The 26,387-nt window shown below is 40.0% G+C and overlaps 1 protein-coding gene across 1 annotated transcript in view; it reads left to right on the top strand.

The window, feature by feature from the left end:
* LOC103971415 (GTP-binding protein SAR1A) overlaps positions 1–26,387 on the top strand; it is a 31,266-nt gene that overhangs the window by 643 nt on the left and 4,236 nt on the right. Inside the window, exons 3-5 of the mRNA XM_065131619.1 lie at positions 4–76; positions 20,192–20,553; positions 20,638–20,769. Of these exons, the coding sequence (XP_064987691.1) occupies positions 20,425–20,553; positions 20,638–20,769 (261 nt within the window). The 5' untranslated portion in view covers positions 4–76; positions 20,192–20,424. The remainder of the gene's footprint in view (positions 1–3; positions 77–20,191; positions 20,554–20,637; positions 20,770–26,387) is intronic.

Below are 26,387 nucleotides of genomic sequence, written 5' to 3'. Positions count from 1 at the left end.
TAGGTTTGAATTGCAACGACGTGTACTGCTCGGAGGAAACCCAAACATCGAGTCATGTCTTTTTCCCCGGAACAAGGTTATGCCCAAATGCTCTTAATCTCTCTTTTTCCTTTTTGTTGAGATGCTTGCTCATCGTCCTAAATTAGTCTGAATCAATTATAACCATGCAATCCCAGAGTTTGATAGCAACACCGCCTGCTACTACCTCTCCAAATCCTTGTTTTTATATTTTGCTTTCTAAAATGTGTAGTATAGGATGGACGCTTAATGAACCTGAGACGCTGAATTCAAATTTTCCTAGCACATTGTCACGAACGGTCGTTGCACACCCACAATAACTTCGTTCAACGAATCGTTCGTCGCTTTTGCATGCTTGTACCGAGACATGGTAGCATGTTTTGCCTTAGTTTTATGTATTTTTGCTTGTAAAAATGCATGTTCAAATAGGTTGCAACGCTATAGTGCGATCGCTTGTTGCGTCGGGCCGAATTGTCCAAAATAGCTCTATTTTCATGTGTCACTGCTTGTTTTCTACAAGCCGTAGCTACACGCGAAACGTCAGCCATCTCAACACCCTGGAACCCCCCCCCCCGGGTGGCACAGGGCTGGATGAGGCTTCGGTATATTGTCGGGCGTTGAAAAATCTTCACAAGTTCGCACGTTAACTTGACAGGAATTTGCCTTCGCGCTCGGCACCTAGTGAATAGTTGTTTGTGGATTTGTAATTTTTCATTCTACCTTCTAAAGTCCTTGTTTTCTCCTTCATCTTTATTCTCTCTTGCACTCAAGGCGCTTGTTGAATTGATTGTAAAGCTTTCCTCTCCGCGAGACATCAGGACTTGTCAATCGCTCGTTTTTAATCTAATCAACTTTCTATTTTATAAGTCCTTCAGGACCAGTACGAGGTTGCAACTAGGCTAAATCTTTGCAGATACATATGTCGCAAGGGCGCCTCATGACTTAGGCAATCCCAACTAAGTCCGATGAGTTGGCGCAAGAGTGCTTCATGACTTAGGCAACTTCAGTTAAGTTTATGACTTTGCCGCAAGGGTGCCTCACGACTTAGGCAATTCCAACTAAGTCCGTGACATTGTGGTATCAGAGCAGGCAAGCAATTCGAGCAAGCAGCAAAGAAACTTCGCAATCTTGCCATGGCCAAGCATCGTGGTGAATCGAGCAAGGTGGGGCAAGCCGGACCATTGCCCCAAGCAACCGCAGGTGGGCTGCAAGTGCAAACTCGCTCTTATGTTGGTAGAGCCATGTTGGAGGACCGTGATAGCGAATATGATGAATGAGAAGTTGGCTACTCTTCGCGAGCGGAGGAGGTGCAATCTGAAGTGCCAACCGGGAAGAAGAGCCATAAGGAGAGACTCACAACGGCGGAAACCCGCTTGAATGTTCTTGAAGCAAGCTTAGAGGAACTCTACTAAGGCCAACGAAGGCTTATTGGGGTAAAGAGCTCGTATGAAGAAGTTGAATCCCGAATTGACAAGGCTGAGGCCATAGTGGATCGACTAACAGATGATACCAAAGAGTCTGTGCAACATTTGCACGAAGTTGTGGCAGAACTCACTTCCAGAGTGATAGCGCTCACAAGGGCACTAAATGCGGGAGGGAGCAACACCCATGTTCCGCCACCACAAAACTTGAGGGCATCTGAGCCTCATTGATATAGAGATGCTAGGGACATAAAAGAGCTAAAGAATTTCTTGTTTGATATGGAACAATACTTTTGAGCTAAGTGGACAAAGTTTTAATATAAACCATGTATCTGAACGAGGATGCAAAACTTTAATGGCGAACCCGTTGGGAGGAGATCCAACAAGGTCGGTGTTAAGTGGACACATGGGAGGACTTAAAGCAGGAGTTGAGAACTCAGTTCCTACTCGAGAACATAGAGTTTGTCGCAAGGCGGAAGTTGAGACAACTCCGCCATAGTACTTCTATCCGAGACTACGTGAAGCAATTTTCTGCGCTAATGCTAGACATACAGGATATGTCCAAGAAGGATAAGCTATTTAGCTTCCTCGATAGCCTGAAACCATGGACTCAATAAGAATTACATCGAAGGAATGTCATTGATGTGATCGGGGCAATCGTGGCCGCAGAAAGGCTTACCGACTTTGTTTCCTCGGAGGACTCGGGGAAAAGGAAATAATCTTCAGGAAATCGCCCTCCAAAATATTCTCGATGGAAGGAGCCCGAGGGCCAACAAAGGAAGAAGAGTTCCCACAAAGGGCCAAGCTCAAAAGGCAAAGCCCCAAAACCTGGCAGATGCTTTTTGTGCGGAGGGCCGTACATGGTGAGGGAGTGCCCACAAAAACAAACACTCAATAGTTTAACAGCTTCAATCCACCCTCCAAATCAAACAAGGGCAAGGTCATCACCCTCAGTTCAAGCAGTTCAGAATCCAATAGCGATGATGAGGAGTCGCAAGATCCCCGAATGGAAGCAATGCGTTTGTTGAGTGCATTGCGGGTCAAGTAGGGGAGAACATAAAGACAAAGCCATTGAAAGTAGGGAGTAGTGAGCTGATGCACGTGGACATTAACCTTAATAGCCAAACAACCCATGCAATGGTGGACACGGGTGCTACCCACAACTTTATTACTGATCGAGAAGCAAAGCTACTTGGGCTGTGATCTTAGAGAAGAACCTAAGTCAGATGAAGGCGGTGAACTTGGAGGCCAAGTGGATCTTCGGGCTAGCAAAGGGAGTCCCTATCAAGATTGGAACATGGAGCGTGAACATGAACATGATGGCGATGCCATTGGACGACTTCCAAGTGATTCTTGGAATTGAGTTTATGCACACAGCGAAGTTGGTTTCAATGTCGTTCCTAAACTCCCTATGTATGATGGGAGGTGACGACCCTTGTGTGGTTCTCGTCTCTTGGAGAGGAACCAGGGACCCCCAACAGATATCGACATTACAACTGAAGAAAGGGGTATGAAATGGTGAATTAACATTCGTGGCTATTGTGAAGCTAGAGCCACTCGACGAAGAGGTCACTCATAAACCTGCTGTGGTGGTGAATGTTCTGAAGGAGTTCACAGATGTTATGCCATCCGAGTTGCCAAAGACTCTACCACCATACAGAGGCGTGGAGCATCATATTGAGTTGGAGCCAGGAGTGAAGCCTCTAGCGAGACCACCCTATCGCATGTCCCCTCTAGAGCTAACAGAGCTCAGAAAGCAGTTAGATGGACTGCTAAGCGGTGGTCTCATCCATAGCTCCAAAGCATCATTCAGAGCTCCAATTCTCTTCTAAAAGAAACAAGATAGGAGCCTCCGACTATGCATCGATTATCGAGTCCTCAACAAAGTGACGGTGAAGAACAAGTATCCGATCCTACTCATCGCGGACTTGTTCGACCAATTGGGCAAGGTTATGTATTTCTCCAAACTTGACCTCCAGTCAGGGTACTGGCAGGTGCGCATTGCTGAAGGCGATGAAGCGAAGACTACTTACGTGACCAAGTATGGAGCGTTTGAGTTCTTGGTAATACCTTTCGGCTTAACCAACACTCCGACCACGTTCTGCACTCTTATGAGCCAACTATTTAAAGAGTATTTGGATAAGTTTGTGGTCGTCTACTTGGACGATATCGTCTTCTATAGCCAAACGCTCGAGGAGCATATCGAGCATATTCGGATAATTTTCAAGGTTTTCTGGGAGAACACTTTGTTCGTGAAAAGAGAGAAGTGCTACTTTGCTCAAACGAAGATATTATTCTTGGGGCATCAAATCGGTGATGGCTCCATTTGGATGGACAAATCAAAGGTGCAAGTTGTTGCGCAATGGCGAACTAAAAAAAAGGTGCCAGAACTAAGATCCTTCCTTGGTTTCGTCTATGTATGATGGGAGGTGATGACCCTTATGTGGTTCCCGTCTCTCGGAGAGAAACCAAGGACCCCTAATAGATATCAACATTACAACTAAAGAAAGGGGTACACAAAGGCGAATTAACATTCGTGGTTGCTGTGAAGCTAGGGCCACTCGACGAGGAGGCCACTCATGAACCTGCTGTGGTGGCAAATGTTATGAAGGAATTCACAGACGTTATGCCACCCGAGTTACCGAAGACTCTGCCACCACGCAGAGGCATAGATCATCATATCGAGCTGGAACTAGGAGTGAAGCCTATAACAAGACCACCCTCTCGCATGTCCCCTCCAAAGCTAGTAGAGCTCAGAAAGCAGTTAGATGAACTGCTAAGCGGTGGTCTCATTCGTAGCTCCAAAGCACCATTCGGAGCTCCAATTCTCTTACAAAAGAAATAAGATGGGAGCCTCCGACTATACGTCGATTATCGAGCCCTCAACAAAGTGACGGTGAAGAACAAGTATCCCATCCCGCTCATCACGGACTTGTTCGACCAATTGGGCAAAGCCTAGTATTTCTCCAAACATGACATTGAGTCAAGGTACTGGCAGGTGCGCATTGCTGAAGGCGACAAAGCGAAGACTATCTGCGTGACTAGGTATGGAGCGTTTGAGTTTTTAGTAATGCCTTTCGGCTTAACCAATGCTTCGACCATGTTCTGCACTCTTATGAACCAACTATTTAAAGAGTACTTGGATAAGTTTGTGGTCGTCTACTTGGACGATATCATCATCTACAACCAAACACTCGAGGAGCATGTCGAGCACCTTCGGACAATTTTCAAGTTTCTTAGGGTGAACACTTTATTCGTGAAAAGGGAGAAGTGCTACTTTGCTCAAACAAAGATCTTATTCTTGGGGCATCAAATCAGTAATGGCTCCATTCGGATGGATAAATCAAAGGTGCAAGTTGTTGCGAAATGGGGAACTCTTAAAGAAGGTGCCAGAGCTGAGATCCTTCCTTGGTTTCGTCAACTACTATCGGTGCTTTATAGTGGGGTATTCGAAGCGTGCAACTCCATTGACGGAGTTACTGAATAAGGAGTAGCCTTGGAGGTGGTTTGATAAATGTGAAGCTGCATTACAAGATCTGAAGGCTCCTGTGTTGGAATAACCGGTGCTCAAAATTTCTGACTATGGGGAGCCATTCGAAGTCCATATAGATGCTTTAGACTTTGTTATTGGAGGAGTACTCATGCAGAAGGGTCACCCGGTAGCCTACGAGAGCTGCAAGCTCAACGAGACCGAGTGACGGTATCCGGTGCACAAGAAGGAGATGACAGTGGTGGTCCACTATCTTCGAGTTTGGCGACACTACCTTCTTGGATTATGATTTTGTGCTGAGGACAAACAACATCGCTTTGAGCTATTTTCAAACTCAAAAGAAACTCTCCCCATAGCAAGCACGATGGTAGGACTTCCTGGCTGAGTTTGATATGGCAATGAGTACAAGCTCGGGAAAGCAAATGTTGTGGCCGATGCATTAAGCCAAAAAGTGGAGCGAGTGAATGCCATACAGTTGGAGGGCAGAGGCCAAGCAAGTCAGTTTCACTCCAACTTCCTTTCCAGGATCAGGGATGGACTGTATAGTGATCCCCAAGCAGTAACCCTGATGCAGCTTATCAAAGAAGGCAAGACACGATGATTTTAGGTTAAGGAGGGACTCATTTACACAAAAGGAAATAAAGTTTATATCCCTTGGGTGGACAATTTGAGATGTAAACTCTTAAGAGAGTGTCACGATTCCCTTTGGGTTGGACATCTTGGTATTCACAAAATGTTAGCTCTCGTGGAGAGGGCCTTCTACTGGCCGAAGATGGGGATTGATGTGGAGGAATATGTTCAAACGTGCCTCACTTGCCAACAAGACAAGGTAGAGCAGCGGAAGCCAGTAGGACTTTTGGAGCCATTGCCTGTATTATAAAGGTCGTGTGAGAGCATTTCCTTGGACTTCATATTAAGTTTCTCGGCAGTTGGGGGACTCGAATCGATACTTATGGTAGTTGATTGATTTTCAAAGTATGCAACTTTCATTGCCGCACCCCTATATTGTTCAGTAGAGGAGGTGGCCAAGTTGATGATGAAGAATGTGGTGAAGTATTGGGGAGTCTCATATAATATCATCAGTGATCGAGATGCTCGGTTCCTTGGATGATTCTGGACCGAGCTATTCAAATTATTTGGGTCTAAGTTATACTTCTCCACAAGCCTCCACCCATAAACGGATGGCCAAACTGAAAGGATAAACTCGCTCTTTGATTAATATCTTTGGCACTACATGAGTGCCAACCAACGAGATTGGGTGACGTTGTTGGACATAGCCCAATTCTGCTACAACTTATAGTGAAGCTCTACGTCCAACAAGAGCCCCTTCAAAATCATTACAGGGCAACAATCGTCAACTCCTCACACCTTGGCTATTGGGTATACTAGTAGTCCATCAACATATCACTTTGTAAAAGAATGGCATCGAAATGCAAATATTGCGTGGGCTTACCTGGAGAAGGCAGGCAAAAGGATGAAGAAGTGGGCAGACTTGAGAAGGCGACCGTATGAGTTCAAAGTCGACGATTTGGTGTTGGTAAAGCTCCAACCGGCATCACTCCTATTTTGTAGGAACATAGTATACAAAGGATTGATGCGCAAGTATGAAGGACCCTTCCTAATTATCAGTAGGGTGGGCAATGTCTCCTACAAGTTGCAACTGCCGGCATAGCTCAAAATTCATAGTGTTTTCCATGCCAACAACTTGAAAGCCTACCATTCAGATCTGCAAGATGCTTCTCGAAGTGTTTTAACTCGGCCACCCCCCACCAGAGCCTCCTACGGAAAGCGAGTTGAAACTATTTTAGTGGAACGCAAGATAAAGCTACCTAATGGTGCTGAGCATACCGAGTACTTGGTGAAGTGGCAAAAGCTTCCTCGAATCAAAGCCAGTTAGGAGCCTAAATATGGCCTATGACATGAAGAAGCAGTCATTAACAACTACCAACAAGCATCAATGAGGGCGTTGATAGTTTAAATGGGGGAGAATGTCACGAATGGTCGTAGCGCATTCGTAATAACTTTGTTCAACGAACCGTTTGTCGCTTTTGCATGCTTGTACTGAGACATGATAGCGTGTTTTGCCTTAGTTTTGTGTGTTTTTACTTGTAAAAATATATGTTCGAACAGGTTGTAGTATTGTAGTGCGACCGCTCGTCGTGCCAGGCCAAACTGCCCAAAATAGCTCCGTATTTACGTGTCACGACTTGTTTTCTGCAAGCCGCAGCTGCACGCAAAACATCAGTCATCTTAGCACCCTAGAACCCCTCAGGTGGCATAGGGTTGGATGAGGCTTCGGTATATTATCGGGCCTTGAAAAATCTTCATAAGTTTACACATTAACTTGACAGGAACTTGCTTTCGTGACCGACACCCAGTGAACAATTATTTGTGGACTTGTAACTGTTCATTCTACCTTCTAAAGTTCTTATTTTCTCCTTCCTCTTTCTTCTCTCTTGCACTCAAGGTGCTACGTTTGTTTCCCCTCTTAGTGTTGGATAACTACCTATATTTCAGATTTTTAAAGCCTTCTCCACTTGGCTCAAGATATCTGTCATTTTGATAACTTAGAATGTCAATATGAAAGATTTGTTGCAACAAATCCCAACTAAAAAAAGAGATGAAATGATATAATAAATCTCTGGCTTTAAGAGAGATGTACCAGAACTAACTTCGTTATTTTTATACCATAACATGATGCCAACATAAAATGAGTATGGGTGACTTCTGATATATACACGAAATTACAGTTTTTATTTTTTTTTTAAATAAATAAATTAAATAATATTTTAGATTTGATGAATAACGTAACTAAAAATAAGGATTTCTTATTTTGAGTTAAGACCAATAGTGTCATTTACACATCACCCTTCCACCGGCAACATCTTTAAAATATCTGCCATTCGAATAAAGTAGAATGTCAAGGTGAAAGATTTGCTGCATTAAATCCAAGAACTAACCTCATTATTTTTCTATGGTAACATGATTCCAACCTAAAATGAGGATAGGTGAATTCTGATACATACATAAAATTATTATTTCATTTCTTTTAAAAATAAATAAATTAAATAATATTATAGATTTGATGAATAATATAATTAAAAATAAAGATTTATTACTTGGAGTTAAGGCCAATAGTGTTATTTATGTTGAACTTGATTATGAAACCAATTGATAGTGTTTATGATTTGATCTGCGTTTTAAGTGACGCAGGAAGCTTCGATCAGGGAGAGACAATTAAAGCAAGAAGAACCATGTTGGACCGAAGAGAAACATGTCAAAAGATTAGACGTCGAGCCGAAGGATCAATCGACGTATCGACAGAAGGCCTCAGGCCAAGAAGAGCGGAAATTACGCCAAGGAAATCGAAGTTGCGGAAATCAACTAGCCGATTAGGCAATAGGCCGCAAGATAGGACGATGAGCCGAAGAATCAGACAAAGCGTCGATAAACCAATGACATATCGGACAATATTTGATTTAAGCCTAATAATAATTATCTAGATCAAAGTAGATTCTAAGTGTGTAGGATTAACTACGATAGCAAGACATAAAGCAAAATGAAGTCTCATAATCAAGAATGAGACTTCATTGGGAGTTCGAGAGTTTGTCGAAACTCCGGACGTTCGTTAGAAGTTCTATCAGAATTGACCGAGAAGTCCAAGAGCTTGCCAAAGAAGCTCGTCGTGAAGTCCAGGAGTTTGCCGGGAGTCCATTGGAACATTGCCGAGAGATCATCGGAAGTTCGCTGGAAGATCACCGGAAGCTCGCTGGAAGAAACCTAGACTTGGACTTATTTAGCTTAGTAAATATCTTAAAATTCGTAGTTAGCATATAATTGGGTTGGAATTGGGCCAACTCAATTAGGGGCCAAATGGGCCAAGTTTAGGCTATGTTGGGCCAAGTGAATAGGCCCAAACAGTGACCCAATAGGTAGAACCAATGTGGCACAGCCTCCGAGACTGTCAGGCGGTGGTATCGTCTAGTGTTAGGCTGCAAGCGGTGGTACCGCCCATACCCTAAAATTTCGGAGATTTGAATTTTGGCTCCAAGTTTTGAAGCTATTTAGGGTTTATAAATACCCCAGCTATTCCTGCATGGAGTAGCAAGAAAGGTGATAAAAAACTGTGTTTCTAAAGTTGAAAACCCTTGTAAAGTGTAGAGTCCCTCCTCCTAAAGTTTAGAGATCATTCTAAGGGAGAGTGTGAGAGAAGCTATGTAAAAAGGGGTTGTAAAGGTTCTCTCCTGAACCTGTCAAAAGGAGAATGGAATTGTAAGGGTAGTTGTGTTATGAAAGGGGTTGGCATTAAGAGGGAGGGTGAATTAGTGCAACGGTCAAATCACATTGGTTACGAAAATTTCTTCGTTTCGTATGATAAAACCGATTTCGAAAATGCTTAACATTGAAAGCAATAAGAGGAGCATAGCAAGTAATGAGAATGTAGTTTACAGTTTAAAGTAAATTGCTCAAAGTAAAGCAAACCAGATTTTTATAGTGGTTCGGTTGTCGCGACCTACATCTACTCCGTCGATTCCTCTTCCGTCGAGGCCACTGACATCCACTATCGGTCTTCCTTCAATAGGCGAAGACCAACCACCTTTTACAACTCGATTCTCCTTTTATTGGGTTTAGGAGATAACTCTTACACCCCCACTCACTCCTCTCTCAAACTATTCTAACACTTAGAACTTTTGAGAGGAGTTTATATAAGAGTGTAGCAACGTTTCTTTCTATTTTCACTCTTAAGTCTTGTGTATATTAACCAAGGATGAGAGGGGTATTTATAGGCTTCAAGTTGATTCAAACTTGGAACCTAAAAACATCTTATCTCGGGTTTCCTAGGTCCGAGCGATACCACCGCTAGTGTCAGTTCTGACACTAACACTACATTGGGCGGTACCACTGCTTGGGAGGCTGTGCTAGGCGGTACCACTGCCTGGACTAGCGGTACCACCGCCTGCAGCCTCTCGGAGGCTGTGTTTGGGCAGTACCATCGCCTGACACCATCTCGGAGACTGTGCCACGACGGTACCACCTCTTGGGTCATTGTTTGACCCTCTTATTAAGCCCAACACAGTCCTTACATGGGCCCAATTGGCCCATAATTGGATTGACCCAATTTCAAACCCAATTATATACTAACTACGAAATCTAATACATACTTAAACTAAACAAGTTTGTAAGTCTTGGTTTCTTCTAGCGAGCTTCCGACGATCTTCCAGCGAACTTCCGATGATCTCTCGGCAATGTTCCAGTGGACTCCCGACAAGCTCCTAGACTTCACGATGATTTTCTTGGTGAGTTCCGACGAGCTTCTTTGACAATTTTCGAGACTTCTCGGCTCATTCTGATGGAACTTCCGACGAATGTCCAGACTTCCGACAAACTCTTGAACTCTCAACGAAATCGCATCCTTGATTCCAGGACTTTATTTTGCTTCATGCATTGCTATCGTAGTTAATCCTGCATATGTAAAATACACTTCGATCTAGACAATTATTACTAAGCTTGAATCATGTTGTCCGGCATGTCATTGGTCCATTGACGTTTCGTCCGATTCTTAAGCGCATCGTCCTCTCTTGCAGCCTATTTCCCAATCGGTCAGTTGACTCCGCAACTTCGATATCCTTGGCGTAATATCCGCTCTTCTTGGCCCGATGCCCGAATCCATGACCCGAAGCCTTCTATCGATACGTCGACCGATCCTCCAGCCCGACGTCCAATCTTTTGACATGTTTTCCTCCGGCCCAACATAATTCTTCCTGCTTTAATTGTCTCATCCTGATCGAAGCATTCTGCGTCACTCAAAATGCAAATCAAATCATAAATGCTATCAATTGGTTTCATCATCAAAATACGAGATTCAACAATCTCCCCCTTTTTGATGATAACAACTAATTGATGATGGAGTTAACCTTAACTCCCCCTATTAATATGTCATATTGATAGAACATTGAATTCAAGCTGAATTCAAGTCATTGTAAATTTCATCATGAATATTTGTAATAAATCATCATGCATAACATGATCATGCTTCTCTCCCTTTGTCATCAACAAAAAGGAGAAGTTCCAACTATCAAGTGTTTGTGATATAAGTTCAAATCATTGCATGTAAAACATAATATCAAGTTTTATCATCATGCAATTTGTAAGCTAGAAAATTTAGCAAGTGTTACATCATGCAAGCTATCAAGTTTTAGATATGCAAGGTAGTAAGATAGTAAGTTTACAACATACAAGCTAGCAAAAATTTCAAAAGCAAATGCAAGATAGTTTTCTTATTGAAGTGTGTAAGCTAGTGATTCTTGCTTCCTTTTGCAATGTGCAAGTTGCAAGTTTTGCTTCTTGAGATTGGTAAGATAGTGATGTTTAAGATAGCAAGCTCTTTTTTCTCTTTTGAGAAGTGCCATTTTTGTTTCCTTTACAAAGTGCAAGCTAGCAAAATTTTACATTATTTTACAACAATCAAACTAGCAATTTGATAAGTGTTACTTTTATTTGAAGTATGAAGGCTAGCAAATTTTTGAAAAATAATGCAAGATAATAAGCTAGCAAGATACAATGTTTTACATGAAGCAAGCTACATGAAGTACGTTTGCATCTTCTCTTTAGATGTGCAAGCAAGCAAGTTTTTGCATCTTCTTGACTTGTGCAAGTTAGCTATCTCCCCCTTTATCATTGTCAAAAAGAAGGGAAGAATACAATTTTGAATCTCTTTTTCCCTTTACAATAATTTTCAAATCATGACAAAGGATGAATAATCAAAGATGAAAAATCAAGTTATGAATGTCAAAATAATTTTTCATCATGAATATTTTATCATTGCATGCATCATTATCATAAGTTGAAGTATTGCATGCATAATATCAAATCATCATTTATAATTACATTAATGTTTCAATCATTATTTCAATATATTTGTGATCATTATAGTTTCAATTTACAACATGCATTATTTTAAAACTTTACATATCATCCTTACTCTATGCATGATACTAAAAATAAATCAATCATTATATCATACATGATACTCATAAGCTAGCAAATTTATATCATTTTAGAGCATCAAAACAATATCATGAGTATTTTATGCATTCATATCATCAATATCACTTTCAAAAGATTCAAAATGACATAAACAACTTTATCAATCTCTTAGTGAAAAATCGATAAGGTAGGGATTTGAGAAGTTTTCAAGAAAAAGCTTTCTTATTTTTATTTATTTGTTTCATACAAGCATTCCTTTATCCTTTTTTTATGCCAAATGAATATATATATCATCGTTTAAAATGAAAGTGCAAGATTTATTACGACAAAGATCAATAAGCCACTTTCATTATGGTAAAAATTGATAATCCATAAATCATAAGATTCATTATGCATAATTTCAATTTATAAAACCATTAACCATGATTTTAAATCAATATGCTCAAGTTTTTATATGAAAACCATCCATCTTGTTTAAAATCGAAAAAGCAACATTTCATCGTGAATAACTTCAGAGTCTCATGCATAGAATAAATCAAGCATGATTTCATTAAACATAAATCATCTTCAATCAAAATCATGAAATCATCAAGATATACATTAATGCTTCTTAAACTAATCTTGTTAGGTGTATAAACATTATATTTATATCTAATATTTTATTATATTATTACATCATTAAAACATCAAGCATGATTTCATAAGGCATTCAAAATCATTTTGTTTGTTTATCATAAAACATGTAATTTTCATGATTATTTTCAAAATTACTAGCATGATCCCAATTTTTAGTATTTTCATTACATTATTAAATATAAAAATTTCAAGAAAAATAATTAAACTAAATTAAAAATAACTCATAAAAAAACATCATGTAATTTTGAAATAAATTAAAGACATTTTGATTACCTCATTGTCGAAAGCCGTTAAGGTATAGTTTGCTACCTCGCCTTTGTTGATTTTCTCCTTGTCTTCGGATGAGCTTGATTCATCCAACATTGCTTCCTTCTTCTTGTGTTCATAGTAAGTAGTTGCATTCTTTTTGTTCTTTAATTTTTATTTTATTAACTTTTTAAATTTCATGAGTAGTTCAAGTTCACCATCATTTGAGCTTATACTCGAGTGGTCTTCATGTGTTCTAAGTGTCAAATCCTTTCTGTTCTTTGGAAGGTTGTTCTTGAGTTCTTCATATGCATTGCACGTCATTTCATGGGTCATCAAAGACCTTATAAGTTCTTGGAGAGGAAAATAGTTTAAGTTTTTTTATTCTTAAATAGTCGTTACTTTTGAATCCCAAGTTTTAGAAAATGAGCGTAAAACATTATTCACAAGTTCAAGATTCGAAAAACTTTTATCAAGGGCTTTTAAACCATTGACGACATCTATAAAACAGGTATACATGTCAATAATGGTTTTACTCGGCTTCATTCGAAAAAGTTTAAAATCTTGTATTAAAAAATTGATTTTTGAATATTTAACTTTGATAGTATTTTCATGTGTGATTTCGAGAGTGCGCTATATGTCAAAAGTCGTTTCGCACATAGAAACTCGATTAAACTCAATTTTATCTAAGGCGCAAAACAAGACATTCATAGCCGCATTTAAAGAAAGTCTTCTTCTCCAAATCATTCCAATGGTTCATTGGAAGAGAAGATATTTGAAAACCAAATTCGACTATGTGTCATAAATCGAGATTCAATGAAAGCAAGAAAACTCTCATTTGAGTTTTCTAATAAGTGTAGTCCGTCCCATTGAAAAAGGGAGGTCGAATAAGAGAGTGACCCTCTTGAAAGCCGAAAAGAGTCATTTCTCTTTTGTGTTAAACCAAATGAGAAATCACGAGGCTCTGATACCAATTGTTAGGAAATGGGTCGACACTAGGGGGGGTGAATTAGTGTAGCGGTCAAATCACGTCGGTTACAAAAATTTCTTCGTTTCATACGATAAAATCGATTCCAGAAATTCTTAACTTTAAAAGTAATAAGATGAGCATAGCAAGTAATGAGAAGGCAGTTTACAGTTTAAAGTAAATTGCTCAAAGTAAAGCAAACTAGATTTTTATAGTGGTTCGATCGTCGTGACCTACATTCACTCCGTCGATTCCTCTTCCGTCGAGGCCACTGGTATCCACTATCAGTCTTCCTTCAATAGGCGAAGACCAACCACCTTTTACAACTCGATTCTCCTTTTATCGGGTTTAGGAGATAACCCTTACACCCCTACTTACTCCTCTCTCAAACTATTCTAACACTTCGAACTTTTGAGAGGAGTTCACACAAGATTGCAGTAGCATTTCTTTCTATTTTTACTCTCAAGTCTTGTGTATGTTAACCAGGGATGAGAGGGGTATTTATAGGCTTCAAGTTGATTCAAACTTGGAGCCTAAAAACATCTCATCCTGGGTTTCCTGGGTCCGGGCGATACCACCGCTTATGCTGGGCAGTACCACCGCCATTGTCAATTCTGACACTAACACTACACTGGGCAGTACCACCGCCTAGTCTGGCGGTACCACCACCTATAGCCTCTCAGAGGCTATGTCTGGGCGGTACCACTGCCCAGATCAACGGTACCACCGCTTGACATAGTCTCGGAGACTGTGCCACGACGATGCCACCTCTTGGGTCACTATTTGGGCCTCTCATTGGGCCCAACTAGCCTATAATTGGGTTGGCCCAATTCTAAACATAATTACGTGCTAATTATGAAATCTAAGACATACTTAAGCTAAACAAGTCCGTAAGTCTTGGTTTCTTCCTGTGAGCTTCCGGCAATCTTTCGATGAACTTCAAACGATCTCTCGGCTATGTTCCAGCGAACTTCTAGCAAGCTCCTAAACTTAATGACGATCTTCTTGGCGAGTTCCAATGAGCTTCTTTAACAAGCTCTAAGACTTCTCGACCGGTTCCGACAGAACTTCCGACGAACGTTCGGACTTCCGACGAACTCTCGAACTCCCAACGAAATCACGTCCTTGACTCTAGGACTTCATTTTGCTTTATGCCTTGCTATCGTAGTTATTCTTGCACATGTAAAACACACTTCGATCTAGACAATTATTACTAAGCTTGAATCATATTGTCCGGCATGTCATTGGTCCATCGACGCTTCGTCCGATTCTTTAGCGCATCGTCCTCTCTTGCGGCTTATTGCCCAATCGGCCAGTTGACTCCGCAACTTCGATATCCTTAGCGCAATATCCGCTCTTCTTGGCCCGATGCTTGAATCTACGGCCCGAAGCCTTCTATCGATACGTTAACCGATCCTTTGGCCTGACGTCCAATCTTCTGACATATTTTCCTCCGGCCCAACATGATTCTTCCTGCTTTAATTGTCTCATCCTGATCAAAGCATCCTGGGTCACTCAAAACGCAGATCAAATCATAAATACTATCAATTGGTTTCATCATCAAAATACGAGATTCAATAAGTTGATCTTCGCCCATTGAAGGAAGATTGTCAGTGGATACCGGTAGCCTCGACGGAAGAGGAATCAACTGAGTGGATGTAGGTCACGACAACTGAACCACTATAAAAATCTGGTTTGTATTTATTTCTTGCCATTTACCTTTATTGCAAACGAAATTCTTACTTTTGCTACACTTTTGTATGCTTTCAAGTTAAATATTTTCGAGATCAGATTTTATCATACGAAGAAATTTCAAACCGATATTTTTATCCGCTGCACTAATTCACCCCCCCCCCCTCTTAGTGTCGACTCGTTCTTAACAGTTGGTATCAGAGCTATGTTATTTCTTATTTGGTTTAACACCTAAGAGAAATTTACTCTTTTCGGATTTTAAGAGGGTTTTTCTATCGTTCGTCCTCCCATGTTCACTGGGACGGACTATACTTATTGGAAAACTCGGGTGTGAGTTTTCTTACTTTCTATGGATTTGAATTTATGAAATACTATCGAAAACGATTTTAAAAAGTCTTCTACTCCAATGAAAGAATGGAATGATTTGGAGAAGAAAACTTTTTCTTTAAATGTTAGAGCTATGAATGTTATTTTCTGTCTTAGACAAAACTGAATTCAACCAAGTTTCTATTTGCGAAACGACTTTCGATATTTGGTACACTATTGAAATCACACACGAAGGCACTAGTAGAGTTAAAGACTCTAAAATAAATATTTTGATGCGTGATTTTGAATTATTTCATATGAAGTCAAGCGGGATTATTGGAGACATGTACACTCATTTTACGGATGTCGTCAATAGTCTAAAAGTTTTTGGTAAAAGTTTTTTGAATCTTAAACTTGTGAATAAAATTTTACGATCACTTTCTAAAAATTAGGATTCTAAAGTAATGACAATATTCCAGCGGACTCCCGGCAAGCTCCTGGACTTTATGACGATCTTCCTGGCAAGTTCTGATGAGCTTCTCTAGCAAGCTCCTAGACTTTTCGGTCAATTTCGACAGAACTTCCGACGAACTTTAGAACTCCCAACGAAGTCTCGTTCTTGACTCTGGGACTTCATTTTGCTTTATGCCTTGCTATCGTAGTTAATCCTACACACATAAAACCTACTTCGATCTAGACAATTATTATAAGGCTTAAATTAAATGTTGTCTAGCATGTTATTGGTTTATCGACGCTTCGTCCGATTCTTCGGCGCATTGTCATATCTTGTGGTCTATTGCCCAATTGGTCAGTTGACCTCTACAATTCTGATTTCCTTGGCGTAATTTTTGCTCTTCTTGGCCCGATGCCCGAACCCATGGCCCGAGGCCTTCGATCGATACGTTGACCGATCCTTTGGCTCTACGTCCAATCTTCTGACATGTTTCTCTCCGGCCAAACATGATTCTTCTCGCTTTAATTGTCTTTCCCTGATCGAAGCTTTCTACATCACCCAAAACGCAGATCAAATCATAAATACTATAAATTGATTTCATCATCAAAATCCAAGATTCAACAATGTAAAAATTTGCTAGCTTGTATAATGTAAAATTTATTAGAATTGCTAGCTTGAACATTGCAAAGGAAGCAAAAATTGCACTTCTCAAATAAAATGAGAAAAACTTGCTATCTTGAACATCACCAAGAATTGCTAGCTTACTGTCTTGCACATTTCAAAAGATGCAAAAATTTGCTAACCTTCATGTATGAAAAACTTGCTAGCTTGCATGTTCTAAACTTGCTATTTACTATCTCGCATTCTTTTTCAAAAACTTGCTAGTTTTCATACTTCAAAGAGAAGTAGCACTTGTTCTAATATAATGTAACATTTGCTAAATTTGCTAGCTTGCATATTAGAAAATGATGTAAAATTTACCAAAATTACTAGCTTGCATGAAGTAAAACTTGCTTGTATATCTAACGAGAAGCAAAAGTGCTATCTTGCCTGTCTCGAGAAGTAAAACTTGTAACTTGCACAGTGCAAAATGAAACAAGAATTGCTAGCTTGCACACTTAAACAAGAGGAAAAAAATGCTATCTTGCATTCTTTTTTGGAAAACTTACTAACTTAAACATTGCAAAGAAAAGCAAATATGCTAAACTCAACACATCTCTAAAACTTGCTAGCTTGCATGATGATAAATGCAATGATTTGAAATTATATATCAAAAGCTTGTATAGTTGCACTTCTCTTTTTTGTTGATGACAAAGGGGGAGAAGTTATGTTGATGATATGCATATAATGTATTGCAAATATTCATGATGAAATATTACTTTGACTTGAATTCAATTTGAATTCAAGGTTCATCTCACATATGCCATATTGATAGGAGGAGTTAAGGTTAACTCCGTCATCAATTGGTTGTCATCATCAAAAAGGGAGAGATTGTTGAATCTCAGATTTTGATGATGAAACCAATTGATAGTGTTTATGATTTGATCTGCGTTTTAGGTGATGTAGGAAGTTTCGATCAGGGAAAGACAATTAAAGCAGGAAGAATCATGTTCGGCCGGAGAGAAACATGTCAAAAGATTAGACGTAGAGCCAAAGGATCGGTCAACATATTGATAGAAGGCCTCGGGCTATGGGTTTGGGCATCGGGCCAAGAAGAGCAAAAATTATGCTAAGGAAATCAGAATTATGGAGGTCAACTGATCGATTGGGCAATAGACCACAAGATAGGACAATGCGTCGAAGAATCGGACGAAGCGTCGATAAACCAATGACATGCCGGACAATATTTGATTTAAGTCTTATAATAATTGTCTAGATCGAAGTAGGTTTTAAGTGTGCAGGATTAACTACGATAGTAAGGCATAAAGCAAAATAAAGTCCTGGAGTCAAGAACGAGACTTCGTTGGAAGTTCAAGAGTTCGTCGGAAGTCCGGATGTTCATCGGAAGTTCTATCGGAATTGACCGAGAAGTCCAAGAGCTTGCTAGAGAAGCTTATCGGAACTCGCCAAGAAGATTGTCATGAAGTCTAGGAGTTTGTCGGGAGTTCGTTGGAACATTGCCGAGAGATCATCGTAAGTTCGCCGGAAGCTCACCGAAAGAAATATGGACTTACAAACTTATTTAGCTTAGTAAATGTCTTAAAATTCATAGTTAGTATATAATTGGGTTGGAATTAGGCCAACTCAATTATGGGCCAAGTTTGGACTATGTTGGGCCAAGTGAAAAGGCTCAAACAATAACCCAACATGTAGAACAGACGTGGCACAATCTCCGAGACTATATCAGGTGGTGGTACTGCCTAGACTTAGTCTCCAAGACTGTCAAGCGATGGTACCGCCTAGTGTCAGGCTGCAGGTGATGGTACCGCCCATACCCCGAAATTTTGGGGATTTGAATATTGGCTCTAAGTTTTGAAGTCATTTGGAGTCTATAAATACCCCAGCTATTCCTGCATAGAATAGCAAGAAAGGTGATAAAAAACTCTATGTTTCTAAAGTTGAAAACCGTTTAAAGTGTAGAGTCCCTCCTCCTAAAGTTTAGAGATCATTCTAAGGGAGAGTGTGAGGGAAGCTTTGTAAAAAAGGGTTGTAAAGGTTTTCTCCTGAACCTATCAAAAAGAGAATTGAGTTGTAAGGGTAGTTGATATTCGCACATTGAAGGAAGATCGTTAGTGGATACCGGTGGCATTGACGGAAGAGAAATCGACGAAGTGGATGTAGGTTATGACTACCGAACCACTATAAAAATCTAGTTTGCATTTATTTCTTACTATTTACCTTTATTGCAAACAAAATTCTTATTTTCACTACTCTGCGTGCTTTCAAGTTAAGCATTTTCGAGATTTGAGTTTATCGTACGAAGCGTCCCCCTTTTAGTGCCGACTCATTCCTAACAATTTAAACATTACCTTAGACTAGCAAGATATTTTGAATATCTATTATTAGGATAAAATAGAATGTCAAGTGAATAATTTGCTGCATTAAATCTCAGCTAAAAATAGCGAACAAACGGGATCACAATAAATCTCTAGCTCCAAGGGAGATGTACCATAACTAACCTCATTATTTTTCTATGGTAACATGATGCCAACATAAAATGAGTATAGGTAAATTCTAATATATATACATGAATTTATCGTTTTATTTTTTCAAATAAATAAATTAAATAATATTTTAGATTTGATGAATAATGTAACTAAAAACATGGATTTATTATTTTGAGTTAAGGCCAATAGTATCATTTATACATTACCTTTAGACTAGCAAGATGTTTAGAATATCTGCCATTCGAATAAAGTAGAACGTCAAGGTGGAAGATTTGCCGCATTAAATCTCAGCTAGAAAAAGAGGAGAAACAAGATCATAAATCTCTCGCTCTAAGGGAGCTGTATCAGAACTAATCTTATTATTTTTCTATGATAACATGATGCCAACATAAAATGAGTATATGTGAATTCTGATATATATATATATATATGAATTATTATTTTATTTTATTTTTAAAATAAATAAATTAAATAATATTATAAATTTGATGTATAATATTACTAAAAATAAAATATTTATTACTTTAAGTTAAGACCGATAGTGACATTTATACATCACCCTTAGACTAGCAAGCTATTTACAATCGTTTGATATGATGTGAATATGCAAAATGATATTTAGGAATAAAACAATTAATATCAATAATGCAAAAAAGAAATAGAGGAAGATGCAACAAAATTTAAGAAAAATAAATATTCTCAATTTGATTAAGGAAAACGAGTATGTATTAAAAAGCGATAAATGATGCTCTCAAATATTGTTATGTCGGTAGCAGTGATTAATATTTCTTTTATTTTATTTTTCTTTATTTCATCTCTAGCAAAATAACCGGTGGCAAAGGAATTAATGGATCCTTTGACGCGCAGATCCGGTAACCCGCATCCAACTCGCCAACTTCAAAACTGCCCCTATAGATCTGCTATTTAATTACCTTGTAAGATAACGTCCGCTTAGTCTCCCGCCCCTACCCGACCCCCCCTCTTTCGGCGATCAGATCGGTGGTGACGGATCGGAAACGATTCCGATCGCCAGATCCCATCTTCTCGGCAGGGTTCCCGGAGAGATTCGATAGATCTGGTCGCCGGCCCGTCCGCCCGCGATGTTTCTTTTCGATTGGTTCTACGGAGTTCTCGCCTCACTTGGGTTGTGGCAGAAGGAGGCCAAGATCCTGTTCCTGGGGCTCGATAATTCCGGGAAGACGACGCTGCTTCATATGCTCAAGGACGAGGTCGGATCCTTGTCCATCTGATCAGTTTTGTTGATTTCTTTTGATCGAAGGGCATTTTGATTGGATTTGTTTGATCGAATGCAGCGACTGGTTCAGCACCAGCCAACGCAGCACCCGACATCGGAGGAGCTGAGCATCGGGAATATCAAGTTCAAGGCGTTTGATCTGGGAGGTCATCAGATCGCACGGCGCGTGTGGAAGGATTACTTCGCTAAGGTGCGTCATCTTTCTACGATCCTTTTTGTCATGCTTGGTTAGGCATCCAATTCTTGTTTCGGTTGTTTTAGGTCTCTTCATATGTCTGTTTGAAACACGTTATCTGGTTTTTCTTCTTCTTCTTCTTGTGCGGATACGGTTCTTTTTATTGCTCAGTTATTCTTTTCTTGTCTTGGTACATCTTCTTCCTGATCTCGTTTCTATAGTTCTTGTGGTTTTGAATTGAGAAATCCCTAAAAATTATGCTTGTGTTCCCTCTGGCTCCTCTGTTGTTTTGGTAGTGGTTTATGTAGGTACAATTCTGTTGTCCCTCGTTACTCTCTTTAGTTGAATTCAAAAGCACAACAGATGTTGCTTATGAAAATATGATTTATAGGATGGAGCTTCAGAGTGGTTTTTTGAGGATTGCCTCCAGTACATAATTCGACCCAGACTCCTCTGTCTCTGTCCATCACATATATCCCGTACGGTAGAGCCTCATGCGTCAATACAGTAGTGTCTGCTAAAAATACTGTCAGATTGGTCCATACCGAAAGGTATTTTATCGGTTCGTTAGTGAACCCTCCCTTCGCCTTTTCCTCCACCACCCCACCTTTTGGATACCACTGCACATACTGTGTGTTGCAGCCATGGAATACGTCTTGTGTCTCGTACCCATGATACTATTTTGCAAGCGAATTATTTGAGGTCGAGGTTCACTATTTGGTAATACTTTCTTCCATATACATTATTCTAAATTCTAACTGACACTCCAAATAGGTATTTCTTATTAAACTAGTCAATTGACAGACAGATAGATGAATTTGGTTATTCCTTTGAGTTGGATAGAAGGAGTACGTTCTATTGGGCATCATGTCACCGGCCCAAATGATAACGAACGTATCAATCTTGCACTAAAGGTTATCACGGGGTGTTAGCTTCCCGTGCGAGGGTCTTTTTTCGACGATCTAAGTTAGTACATCAATCATGATGAGTAAAAAGAGTATATAGAAGGGATGACACTTACATTGGCTTATAGCTATGATTTTGCTTCGTGCAGATAGGGTTGCAATATAATATAGGTTCAAAATATCCAACACGATTATCAAAATCGAACCGAATCATATGGATCAGATCCACTTACTAGATTAGTTTGGTGAAAAAGAAATTAAATCAATCCATATTAATCAATATTTTTGCTAGCTTGAATGAACCTATTGGGTCACATAACACCGAACCATATAGCTAAGGTTACTTAAATGTCCTTCATATAAGTCTTATTATAATTTATTATAGAAGATAATTTAAGTGATTTTAAATTAGGATTAAGAGGAGAAAGAAAGTGCTATTCCTAATTCTTTTCCTTCCACCACTTACCCTCCGACCCATCATTTTTTTTTTGGTCACTCATCTTCTCATATCCTTTCTTATTTGAAAACTCTTTTACGATCGATCACAAGTTTCTATTTGTTTCTCCTTCTTTACCACCGATCACTCCTTTCTTTTTTAAAAGATTTTCTTCAATTTTCTTCTTTTTGCCATGATCACTCTCTCGCTTTTGCAATTATTTCTCTACTGATTCCTTCTTACAGTATCTCATTGTATGTGAGTGAAAATTTTTAATATGATATGTAATAAACTTAGCAGAATCATCGAGTGGAATTTTGATGACTAAAAATAATAATTTTGATTTATAAGAAATATATATGTATCCAATATTTGAATCATGATCATTAGGTTTGCTGAACTATTTTTTTGATATTGAACAATTTATTTTGAATGAGACTAATGTTTTACTTTTTGAATATTATCATGTCATTTAATCAGGATAAATATTTATGTTTACATTGTAGGTTGATATTATTCATTTTATCTCATTCTATGTTCCTATATGACCAAGTTTTGGGTTCAATCATGTTTAAGATTGTTCCATTTTTTTATTAATTTTGATTTTTTTAATTTTAAAAATATTTTTAAATACTATATATATACTTAAGATATTATATATTTTAAAATATTTCTTAATTAAAAATGCAATCCAACCAAATGATCTTTTGATCTGACCAATAATGCATTGATCTAAGATTCGGACGTGTTGCTATCTGATTCGGATCTCTGCGTTCTAGATAGATGCTCTGTCCAAACAGTAAGAATGTTCGGTGAGAGATTTCTAAATTGGTCACCACATTAATGTGTAGATGTAACCATAGTAATATCCAGATGTGAATTCGCACATGGACCGGCGCTCCTGACCACGGCCTTGGTCAGCTAGGTGGATGTGAAACCTTTTACAAAATGGCTACCCAGCTAACATCATGCACAGGTCACCGTCAAGACATTCACATTTGATTGGTTACGGAACACTCTGAATTGACGACACCAGCCTACGTTCTGAACAAGGCGTAGACTGATAAATACCTCTGGGGATGCCAAAACATATGGTGAAAATTAAAGTATTCATATTGTTATGAATGCCATTTAATTTGTACCGACAAAATTTAACAATGAAAACTCATCTTTCTCTTGCTCCGTAGGAAAAGGAAAGAAAAATCCTTCACTTTCTGTCATATCACAATATCTCCCTCGTTGTCACGAACGATCGTCGCGCACTTGTAACAACTTCGTTTAACGAATCATTCGTCATTTTTGCATGCTTGTATAGAGACATGACAACCTATTTTACCATGGTTTTGTGTATTTTTACTTGTAAAAATACATGTTCGAATAGGTTACAGTGCTACAATACGATCGTTCATCGTGTCAGGCCAAAAAGCCCCAAAATGGCTCTGTTTTCATGTGCCACGGGTTATTTTCTACAGCCCGCTGTAGTGCCCAAAACGTTAGCCATCTCAACACCATGGAACCCCCCGGATGGCACAGGGCTGGATGGGGCTTCAATATATTGTCGGGCATTGAAAAATCTTCACAAGTTTGCACGTTAACTTGATGGGAACTTGCCTTCGTGCTCGGCACCCAGTGAGCAGTTGTTTGTGGACTTGCAACTGTTCGTTCTATCTTCTAAAGTCTTTGTTTTCTCCATCCTCTCTTTTCTCTCTTGCACTCAAGATGCTTGTTGAATTGCTCGTAAAGCTTCCCTCTTCGCGAGACGTCTGGACTTGTCTGTTGCTCGTTTTTAATCTAATCAACTTTCTATTCTACAGGTCCTTCGGGACCTGTACGAGGTTGCAACTAGACTAAACCTTTACGGACGCATATGTCGCAATGACGCCTTATGACTTAGGCAGTCCTAGCTAAGTCCGAGGAGTTGGCGCAAGGGTGCGTCGTGACTTAGGCAACTCAAGCTAAGTTCGTGACTTGGCCGCAAGGGTGCCTCATGGTTTAGGTAATTCCAGCTAAGTTCATGACCTCGTGGTATCAGAGTGAACAAGCAATTTGAGTAAGCAGTGAAGTAACTTCGCAATCTCGCCATGGCCAAGCATCGAGGTGAATCGAGCAAGGCAGGGCAAACCAGGCCATTGCCCCAAGCAACCGCAAGTGGGCTGCAAATGCATACTTAGTCTCATGTTATTGGAGTCACTTTGGAGGATCGTGACAGTGAACATGATGAGCGAGAAATTGGCTACTCTTTGCTAGCAGAGGAGGCACAATCTATAGTGCCAATCGGGAAGAAGAGCCATAAGGAGAGACTCATAATGGCAGAAACCGGCTTAGATGTTCTTGAAGCGAGCTTGAAGGAACTCTACCAAGGCCAATGTAGGCTTCTTGGGGTAGAGAGCTCGCAAAAAAAAGCTGAATCCTGAATCGACAAGGTGGAGGCCCTAGTCGATCGATTGTCGGACGACACCAAAGACTCCATGCAACATTTGCATGAAGTCGTGGCGAAACTTACTTTCAAAGTGACAATGATCACAAGGGCACTAAATGTGGGAGGGAGCAACACCCGCGTTGCGCTGCCACAAAACTTGAGAGCACCCGAGCCGCATTGTTATGGGGGTGCCAGATATGCTAAAGAGCTCGAGAATTTTCTATTTGACATGGAACAATACTTTCGAGCTACGAGGCCTAATTCTAAAAAAACCAAAGTTTCGATAGGAACCATGTATTTGAATGGGGATGCAAAACTTTGATGGCGAACCCGTTGGGAGGAGATCCAATAAGGTTGGTGTCGGGTGAACACATAGGAGGACTTAAAGCAATAGTTAAGAATTCAGTTTCTACCTGAGAACATAAAGTTTGTCGTAAGGAGGAAACTAAGACAACTCCGCCAAAGTACTTCTATTCGAGACTACATAAAGCAATTTTCTATACTAATATTGGACATACAGGACATGTCCGAGAAAGATAAGCTGTTCAGCTTCCTCGATTGTTTGAAGTCATGGGCGCAACAAGAACTGCATCAAAGGAATGTCACTGATGTGATCGGGGCAATTGCTACCACAGAAAGACTCACCGACTTTGTTTCCTCCGAGGACCCGGGAAAAAGAAAATAATCTTCAGGAAATCGCCCTCCAAAATATTCTCGTGGGAAGGAGCTGGGGGCGAACAGAGGAAAAAAAAGTTTCCACAAATGGTTAAGCTTAAAAGGCAAGGCCCCAAAACTTGGTGGATGCTTCTTGTGCAGAGGGCCGCACATGGTGAGAGAGTGCCCATAAAAACAAGTACTAAATGCCTTAACAGCTTCTATCCATCCCCCTAAATCAGATAAGAGCAAGGCTGTCGCTCTTAGTTCGAGTAGTTCAGAATCCAGTAGCGATGATGAAGAGTCGCAAGGACCCCTGATAGGAGCAATGCGTTTGTTGAATGCTATGCGGGGTCAAATGGGGGAGAACATGAAGGCAAGGCCACAAAAAGCAAGAAGCAGCAAGCTGATGTACATAGACATTAAGCTCAATGGCCAAACGACCCGTGCAATGGTGTACACAGGCGCTACCCACAACTTTATTGTCGATCGAGAAGCAAAGCAACTTGGGCTGATGTTGTAGAAGAACCCAAGTCAAATGAAGGCGGTGAACTCAAAGGCCAAGCGAATCTTTAGGTTAGCAAAGGGAGTTCCCATCAAGATCGAAACATGGAGCGGGAGCATAAACATGATGGCGATGCCACTAGACGACTTCCAAGTGATTCTTGGAATGAAGTTCATAAACGCGGCAAAGTTGGTGCCAATGTCATTCCTAAACTCCCTATGTATGATGGGAGGTGACGACCCCTGTGTGGTTCTCATCTTTTGGAGAGGAGCCAGGGAACCCCAATAGATATCGGCATTACAACTGAAGAAAGGGGTACGAAAAGATGAATTAACATTTGTGGCTGCTATGAAACTAGAGCCACTTGATGAGGAGGCCATTCATGAACCCGCTGTGGTGGCTAATGTTCTGAAGGAGTTCACAGACGTTATGCCACCTGAGTTGCCAAAGACTTTGCTACCACACAGAGGCATTGATCATCTTATCGAGCTGGAGCCAGGAGTGAAGCATCCAGTTAGACCACCATACCGCATACCCCCTCCAGAGTTGGTAGAGCTCAGAAAGCAGTTAAGTGAATTGCTAAGTGGTGGTCTTATCCGTGGTTCCAAAGCACCATTCGGAGCTCCAGTTCTCTTCCAAAAGAAACAAGATGGGAGCCTCCAACTATGCGTTGATTATCGAGCCATCAACAAAGTGATGATGAAGAACAAGTAT

This window comes from Musa acuminata, chromosome BXJ2-11 (genome assembly GCF_036884655.1).
Source record: "Musa acuminata AAA Group cultivar baxijiao chromosome BXJ2-11, Cavendish_Baxijiao_AAA, whole genome shotgun sequence".
Classification (NCBI taxonomy): Eukaryota; Viridiplantae; Streptophyta; class Magnoliopsida; order Zingiberales; family Musaceae; genus Musa; species Musa acuminata.
Note: the sequence above shows the minus strand (reverse complement) of the source record. Positions and strands in the feature narration are given on the sequence as shown.